The sequence below is a fragment of the Acyrthosiphon pisum genome, chromosome A2 (genome assembly GCF_005508785.2).
Source record: "Acyrthosiphon pisum isolate AL4f chromosome A2, pea_aphid_22Mar2018_4r6ur, whole genome shotgun sequence".
NCBI lineage: Eukaryota > Metazoa > Arthropoda > Insecta > Hemiptera > Aphididae > Acyrthosiphon > Acyrthosiphon pisum.
In genome coordinates, this window is record NC_042495.1 from 48,870,362 (window position 1) to 48,880,092 (window position 9,731).

At 32.2% G+C, this 9,731-nt stretch overlaps 1 protein-coding gene across 1 annotated transcript in view; it reads right to left on the reverse strand.

The window, feature by feature from the left end:
- The window catches only part of LOC100575539 (chymotrypsinogen B), a 10,826-nt gene extending 2,197 nt beyond the window's left edge, over positions 1-8,629 (reverse strand). Inside the window, exons 1-2 of the mRNA XM_003244777.4 lie at positions 8,482-8,629; positions 3,583-3,698 (exon numbers count right to left, since the gene is read on the reverse strand). Of these exons, the coding sequence (XP_003244825.1) occupies positions 3,583-3,698; positions 8,482-8,551 (186 nt within the window). The 5' untranslated portion in view covers positions 8,552-8,629. The remainder of the gene's footprint in view (positions 1-3,582; positions 3,699-8,481) is intronic.
- Between the last annotated feature and the right edge of the window lie 1,102 nt (positions 8,630-9,731).

The following is a 9,731-nucleotide window of genomic DNA, read 5'->3' on the forward strand; positions in this document are numbered from 1 at the left end:
CGCACAGAACGGGACCCGGAATGGAGGAAAGTTGCGCAAATTAGCACCGGGAACATTAAAATTAATCCTCCCTAACATATCTGGAACGTCAACTTCCCCACTCAAGAGTTTCGATAAGAAAACCAAGTTAGCCTTTGTTCTTCTAGCACTCAACGTCTCCAAATTTAATTTCTCCAGAACTGTCGTATAATCGTGTGGAAGGCAGTCAATATGCAGTACAAAAGAAGCATATTTTAAGAATTTACGCTGAACACGCTTGATTTGGCAAGAGTCACGTGAATTCTGAGGGTCCCAGATCACTACACCATATTCAAGGTGGGATCGTACAAATGCACAATAAAGCGCTTTTAAAGAACTACACATATGAACTCTGATGAAATTTTTTTATGAAACCGAGCATTTCAAAGCGTTGCACGTGATTTTTCAATATGGAGATTAAAACTTAAAGTCCGGTCAAATGTAACACCTAGGCCAACTACATGACTACCAGATAAACTTAAACTGGTACCATCAACTAGATAATCATGCCGAATAGGGCTATGAGAACGCGTGAAAGACATATAATGACATTTGGGAATACAGAGCTCCAAACCAAGCTGCCTAGACCAAAGTACCAGGGCATTGAGTTCACTCTGGAGCATATCGCAATCACGAGAGGAATCAATGCGAAGGAATAATTTTATATCATCTGCGAATACGAGAAATCGGCAATTCTTTAATACGGAGCTGATGCTGAATAGAGCCATTATGATTTATGAGTCCTATAAATAGTACCGTGTGCTGTATGGTATCTTAAACCTACCATTTATCTTTATAATAAGAGAGATGACAATGTTTGGTCAAGTGTAATTTTATTTATATTTTTGTTTGTAAAGGTAGGCAGACATGGATAAAGTTAGAAATAAATAATCTATACTACAAAAAATGATTATTGGAATTGTCTCATTTTTATGGATATATCATTTAAAAATATAGCTATTAAATAAAATAATTAGAAGAAATGCAAGATTTCTGCCGAAGTAGGTTTTTTTGGTTCTTACCTACTTGTTTGTTATCACCCCTCCACCAAACCATATAAAATGTATGCCTCACCACAAAGGGACCTTATGTCAGCGTCTTATATAATTTCGATATTCATGATCAATGTTGTTCTATATCTTGGTGTCTTGCATTTAGGTTAGTCTAGTATCTAATCTATTTATTGTGAAATGGTAAATACTTATAATATTTAGTTATCTTATAATAATGTTTGATTAATATGTTGTCAGCTTGTTGGTAAATTGTATATTTGTATGTGTAATTTAAAGTACCTACCTGTCTATCTTACAATTTACAAACGTTATAAGCTTATTTTCAAATATTGTTTAAAATTAATTTTAATGAGTATTTCCCGCAATATTTATAATACTGGCGTTTTATTTTTGCTACAAAAATATCGTTAAAACAAATAAAATATAGGTGTGATATTAAAGGATCTTTAGAAAATTGTCTTTTTATTTTTACTTGTAATTACCTGCAATTACATATTAATATACCTATTTACATATTTACCATGCTACTATTAATTATAAACAATATATTATTATTATTTGCTTTATTTGAAACGCTTGTAATGGTAGATATTTAAAAAATCATGGTAGGTACCTAAGGTCATAGCTCACTTTAAAATCACACTAAAATGTAAAAGTATGGTAAGATAATAAAAATTAAATATGCATTTAGCAAAAGAATAAAAAGCGTCTTGGGGGATGGAGGGAGCACATGTCCCTGTTGCCCCCCCCCCCACCAAAAATATAAAATTACAACGTTGGTAGTCCATAGACCAAAAACTAGTTTGTCTACTATATTCGGCATTGACCCTCATAGGTATATTGGTGGAAACGGTAATCGGGCAGCCCTCTTTTCGGCCAGCACCTACAGTTGCTAAGTTATAACACCTACAGTTTTAAAAACTGAACTTAACAATTTTTATATTTAATTAAATAAAAAAATTAAATACAATTTTTTTAAAAACAAACTTATCTAAAAAAATATATTAAAAAAACAAAAAAATAATGAAACATTTAACATTGTGTGGTGCTCTTAACACTTGACATAATATACTCCCAGTCACTATCTTATATACAGGATTGAACAAAGAAGTGTAGTGAGACTTAGCTCGGCTTTAAATGTTTTGTATGATGCACCACCCACTTTTAAATTTTTCATTAATTTTTTGTTTTTTTAATATATTTTTTTTTTAATATGTTTTTTTAGAAAAGTTTGTTTTTAAAAAAAATTTTTTTTTTTCCCCGTTTTTTTCGTTGATGAAGTGACGAAATTCCCCTTTAAACACAATGGCGACTCTAAAGGAAGCTCAAACTAAAAGAATATAATTATTAAGTATCCAAGTGAGTGGGTTCACAGTATAAGTAGTTGCTGATCCCGTCCAATGATAATGGATCGTTCAGCGACGTCGATAATATTCGTGCAATAATAATTATAATAACTGTATGTTCGCGACGGCAACAGCGACGATGCGTACAAAATAAACAAATAGTAATGCGACCAGATATACTGCGTGCGATAATTAAAATATTTACAGTCTTAGCTGTACCACTGCAGAGGTATGTAGGGGGGATGCCGGGGACTTCGGGCATTTGTTAGACCTCAAATTCGGTTTTAGCGACCACAAAAACCCCATAGAAACCCACCTTGACCCAGAGAAACCCTTCGTACCTGTACTTCCTCGGAGATGACTTTGCACAGCCGTCATCGCCGACCTGGAGGTCCGGGTCTCAAAATGACAACGGACTATTGTATTGTCGTCCATGACCAAGGTCTATACCAATTTTCAGAATTTTTCACCGTCAAAAAGTGCCTTAAATCGAGCGGGCAAGATTTGATTACAGACAGACGTGAAAGCGAACTTAAGAAAAGTGTGTAAAAAATAAAACAATTATTGGCATATTATATTATTACAGTTGATTATATTATATTAGTATTTATAATCAACGTCATCGTATCGTTAAATTTAATAAATTAAACGAATAAAAATTAATATAGTCATATAATAATACATATATAGGTAATAAAAAGGTATATAATAAAAATAATAATAATAGTAAAATATAAATTCATGAATAGATTGTCAAAATATTAATTTATTAAGTTCAGTTGTTATAATTATATATTTTAAAGAAAACTGTAGGTGCTGGCCGAAAATGGTTATGCCCCGGTAATCGAACCTTTTTTAAAATTGACGGAAACGATCATTCTCAATTTTGGGGAAATCGGTTAGGTTAGATAAATGCCCGTGCCCACTATGGAATAGGAATAATGGTCCGATTATTTATTGTATACGGCATGTTGATGTGGCGATAACAAACAACAAGTATAAGTACTGTTTTGTTTTTTTTGTCTACTTACGATAGACATTTTTGTAAAAAGAAATGTGCTGCTTGAAAGTTTTTAATTCTATAGTAGGTAGTAAAAATTTTGGAATCCTGTTGACAGGGCTTCCTTAGATTTGAAAGTTTTTTTCAATTAGAGAACTCTATATTATAATACCTATATATTTGCTAGTTTGTCATAGGTACTCACTTGCCATGGCCAAGCGCCTTTCTGGGTCTCCTTGCCGTTGACCAGCCTGGACTTGGAACCTCCACCACCCGACCTAGGCTGCCGATAACTGATTGCACCGTTATTCAAACCGCACTCTTAATACAAGAACAATAATTGTTATCGTGAATAGTAATATAATGTAGGTATGAAATATTAAATTTTATATAATTTTCCTGTTTTTTTTTTTTTTATACATTATTGCGTAACCCACAATACAAAAAACTACAGTTTTATATTATTATACGTATGACGTATCGCAGAATAAATAAAATGATAAAATATACTAATTAATACGACTAAAACTATTATGTTGACACCTAAATGGCTAAGTACGCATCTCAAGTTATAAGTGCCACACTGCCACCTGTAAAGTTATACATATGTGTTTGTGGGTGACGATCGCAAGTTTTTAACCATCGTTATGCATTTATTATAATATAGGTAGCTTATATTATTTATTTATTTACACAAAGCGTATAAGAAAAATCCTAATAATCTCGTAATTCTGAAACAATCATCAATGGTGCTAACTGAGGTCTTGAAGACTTGGTCCCCACACACTGTAGCGGTGGCGGTAGCGGTGACGGCAAAATTAAGCCAGACAAAATTTTACCGCCACCGCTGCAGTGTGTGGGGTGACCTGACACCGGATGACTTGGAAGTCACTTTAAAGCTTAAAAGTATTTTTAGTAAGTAGGTTTTAATTTTTTTTCAAAAAATAATTGCAATTGCAAATGGGGTTTACCCTTAAATGCTTTTATTTGGCGTTATCTTAACTTTTAATGTTTTGTATTTTATTGGTGTGTATCTACTTGAATACTTAAAAAAAATAATAATTTTCTCTCTGTTGAGAATTTTCCAGGTGCCAGTTAAATTTTACATGGAAAGTAGTACCTATAAGTTATAACCAACTGCAGTTAGTGCCGCCGTACCAGTAAGGACTTTTTTTTAGCAATATAAATTATAAATATGTACCTAAGTCCCACGGGTCACTTTTACCACAAGGGCTACGCCAAAAATAAAGTTCTAGTTGCACATATAAATCAGAGTGAATCGGATTTCTACTAAGTGAAAATAAAAACTTCGAAACTGGTAGAAGTAGGTAGCACCAGGAATTATAATTTATAAAAACATATGCCGGTTATCACGTTTTGTCACATTATATTATAATGAATGTCTCGGGGTACATTTTACACAATAAATTATTATTATCATTATTATTGTTGTTTACTATAAAATAATATATATCTGTGTTAAACGGGTAGGTTCCTATTATTACAGTGTGTGTGTGTGTGTGTGTGTCTAGTCGACGATCGCGTGCACAAGAGGACGATAAAAGAAAAAACGCAAAACACGATCGGTGAAAGTATGATATAAACACGTAGCTACCAACTGCTATAGTATGATATATAACGACAATAGACGCTGCACCGAACACGCGATTTTGGATTTTTACCTTCGGCGATCCTACAGCAGTGTACCTATCTACAGATAGATATTTATCGTAACGCGTTCATAATGACGACTGTAAGTATAGCCGTATATAGGCACAAACCTGCAGTGTGTGTGTGAGTGTGTCGCGAGCGGGTAACTAGTTCACACGATTCGTTTTGTGTGAGTCGCGTGACGTCGTCAAGTTGCACACACGAACTTCGTGCAGATCATCTTGCGCCGCAGTCCGTAGATTCTCATATCATAATATATAGGTAGTTGTATACATTGGTGTAAATCGGGTGGGGGGGGGGTCTTGAGGGGCTTAGCCCCACTAAATATCCCGTTAGCCCCTCTAAAAATATACAGATTTTAATTGTGTGGGATCGAAGCCTCCCGCTCACACATTGATGTTGAAAAAGTTAGCCCCCCCCCCCCTGAAATGTTAATGGATTTTCGATTATGGGTGTATAAAGTATGTGAGTTACAGGCCGTTTTCGTCATCGTCAATAATCATTAATGTATCGACTGAGAGTTTGAAATATTATAAAAATATAATTATACCATACACTTATTAATTACATGTGGTGAGTTTGTTTAAATTTTTCAAATAAAACTATAATTTAAAATTGTCGAATAGAATCCATCACATATAGCTCATTGTCTTACTGATAAGCGCCAACAGTTTTTTATCATTTTATCATTTTTATTTGAAAACATTTTAAATAGTTTAGTCAATACTCAATGCAGAAGTGTACTTAGGGAAGGGAAGTTTGTGGGGGGATGGATCCCTCTTTTTTGGATTCTAAGAAAACATTTGTTCATAAGTGGGTATTTTTATAATACCAAAAATACACGTGTCCGTATAATAGTTGACATTCGAATGTTTTGATGACGAATGTCAAATAACAATAATCATTAATAACTGACACTAATGCTCAAATACTCAACGTTGATTATGAAAAAATTGATAGGTATATGATAAATTATAAATTTATAAAATATATTATATTATCATGTAAAATAATTTTTATATAGGTACCTGGGTACCTACTATAATAAATTATAATAGCAATAGTCTAACTAGTTGAACGATCTCGTATGGATAAGTACCATAGGCGCAATTAGGGTGCATTGGAGAGGCAGAAGCTAAGTCCCCCAGTTTTTTAATCATATTTTAATTTAAATATTAATTATCAGGGTTTGTTCTGCTGAAACAATTCTATAGCCCCCTCCCCCCAGAAAAATTTCCCTAGTTGCGATTGATGAGTAAGACTCAAAAATAGAAAGCTAGATATTATAGATTTATAGATGATAATGACCATGTTCAGGTATATATATATATAAATAATAATATAATGTTTGAACGTCCGCACATATTATATTTAAGTAGGTTGTACATAGGTATATAATATTTGTTGTAGCATATTATATTATTTGTAATAACTATTTTTACTTACTATAACTTACTAAATACATATTTAAGGCAATGGCAACAGGTGTTATATTATTATGTTTTATAAAAACATATTTAACCATTCACGTACCTAACGAGTTGTACCTGCATAATTTTACGCAACTTGGAGACACACCGTCCCTCAGTCGCTCCAATCAAAATTATAAAAAGTAAAATATGAATTAAGGGATTCCAACTTTTTACTATAGGTTACTACAGTGGCATAGCGAACTAAAAATTTTCCAGAGGCCAGTTACAAATATCCCAAATATTTATGCATAATAATATACTAATGTAATATAACAAGTTATATTTCAGATCGTTAATATATATACCTACCTATTGAGACTATCATATTAAATTTAGTAGGGGACCCACTGGCTACCACCCACCCCTCTATTTAAGAAAAATTTCAGAGGCCAAGGCCTCTGAAATTACCGTTCGCCACGCCACTGGGTTACTACCTATATACCATAGTACCAACCACATAATAATAGTACTATTAATAATCTTAAATTCATACTATAATACGTTAACACGTAAAAGGAAGTGTTGGTGGACATTAGCGCAATTTCGACCAACACACAATTATCCGTAATTTGTGATGAAATTATTAAAATATGAAACTTGTATTTTGATACAGGCAGATACATAAATTATTATTATAATTTTTTTCTTTAATAGAAATTTGTATTTTAATTTTTAGGTTCCAATTATTTTCTATAAAACTTTAATTTTATAAGTACATTTTTTTTTAATTGGGCTGCTATTTTAAGAGTTCTTAAATGTTATTTATAAGCTAAAATGTTAATTTATATATTCCTAGTATAACAAAAGTAAGAACAACATTTAATGGAAACTAAATTTATTTATTTGAAAAAATAAAAGTACCTATACAAATTGGTATATTTATGAAATAAATTTAACGGTTGAATTTGATTCCTGACTGGAAATATAAAATAACGTTTGGTAGAAGGATGCGGCATAATAATATTGTCTTACGTCAATGCGCCAAGTGTATTGAGTTTTAACAAAAAATCGAATATTGAACTAATTAACATGCATTTTAAGTTTAGATTAGAGTATTAAAATGGTAATTGAAAATTCGGAAAAAAGAGGTACATATAGGTAGGTATAGGTATACTATACTTACCTATGTATCCCACAAAATCTATGCTATTCCTGCAGGCTCTATTCCACTCATCTAACTAAACATTAAATGTTTTTTTTATATTTATTAATAAAAAAAAAAACTATTTGTTTCATATTTTAATATTGTATTCTAAGAACAATTTCTAGAAAAGTGTTATGCTTTGCAAAATTAGCGTTATAAAAAAATACGGTTCTTATAAGATATAGCATGTTATTACAGCTTATCAAGTAGGTACTTTAAAATATGTATATATATTCCATTTTTTTTAGTAACCAAACACACGTGCGTTGTGATCTGACCACCAGAATTTCTGCTGCAATCCTCCGAATAACTATACCTATACGCAGTTAATATCTGCAACATTGACACTGCAGTTAAAATAGTTGATGTCCTAGTAAAAATATTGAGAACCATATTATGTAGGTTGTATGAATTGACTTAAACGAACGGCTGCGGTCTGCTGAAATTGTATGTGGATACATACATTATTTATAATCCGATAATCATAATAACGATTAATAATTCTGATCGCAGAGCCGTCGTACAAATGTATATGAGTTTCTGCGTGAGCATCATTATACGCGTCCGCAAAAATAAAAAAAATGGGTTTTTAAGTATAATAATGCCTATGCCCCTATATATATATATATAATATATATATATATATATATATAATAGACCTCTATAACATATTATAATCAACGAGTAATCCAGCCGGCCTTCCGGTCCAAGCACGTCATCTACGTCGTCCACGACAAGTCCGTATACCTAAGACTACTTAGGTCCTATATAAGTAGGATAAAAATTAATTTCCGAAATACAATACGGACAAACTTACCGTCGGCCGTCGAAGGGTTGGGCGCGAACGCGGCAACGGCCAGCAACAGACACAGGACTGCGTGTAACATGATCCACGTGCGCGCACACACTAACGTGAGCTGGAAAAAAAATTTCCGTCGAGTAGCTACCTAGACTATCATATTATGATAGAAGAGGAGGAAAAAATAAATATTATAAGAAGGTATAAGAGAGAAAAAACGCTCTCTCTTTCGGTCAAAAATCATCTCCTTTCGCCTTCGTCCGCGGCGGCTGTACATATTATCACAATATTATAATATACACGTATAATACATGTATTTTGTACAGGGTGATTCACTAAGTATGGTCTCTCTCATTTTTTCCTTTAATAATGAAATTTTTCAAATTCAGATATTTGGAATTTTTAAATATAATCAAAGACCATTTTATTCTAAATTCTTGAATTTTTTTATAGTACTTATAAGGAGTGTCCCGTGGCGACTCAAATTCTTTTTTTGAATGAGAAACCTTCTCCTTTTCGAATGTAATTTATTTACTACATATTTTTTCTGAAAGTGTTGACGTATCAGAATCAAAATTCAAACAAGTATTTTTTGAGATATTTAACTTTGTGTACTAAAGATAATAGGTTCATAATAATGGGTCTAGGAGATTTAAGGAGATGGTGATTAATATTAATTTATCAACATTAATAATTTGTAAAAATGGTCGAAGTATATAATAAATACTACATCTACAATACTACATCTGTTTTATATTTTTGTAAAACCACTTTTGAAAACTATATACCTATTATCCATAGAATAAACATTTTATAACTGAGAAACTACTCGTCCACATTTAGCATTGAGTACATCAACATTACCCAAAAAATATCCACTAAATAATTAAGAGGTAAGAAAGAGAAGTTTTCATTGTAAAACAGAAGTTTGTATCGTCAAAGATCACTCCTCAATTAGTACAAAAAAAATGAGTGTATTTAAAAATTCCGAAAATCATAATTTGAAAATGTATGCATTATTAAAGGAAAAAATGGAAATGTGCATGCTTGGTGAATCACCCTGTATAATGTACATTTGTGTAGTTATTTATATATAGACAAATCACTATGTATTATGTTACTATTATGATTTGCGCACTATCTTCCTACCGACCGCTAAGCCGGTGGCCAGCGAGAGATTTTGCGGTACTTATCCACGACTATCCATAATACCGTTTCATGTAATGGTTTAATAAAGGTTTTTTATTCCAAAGCAGAATATTTTTCTT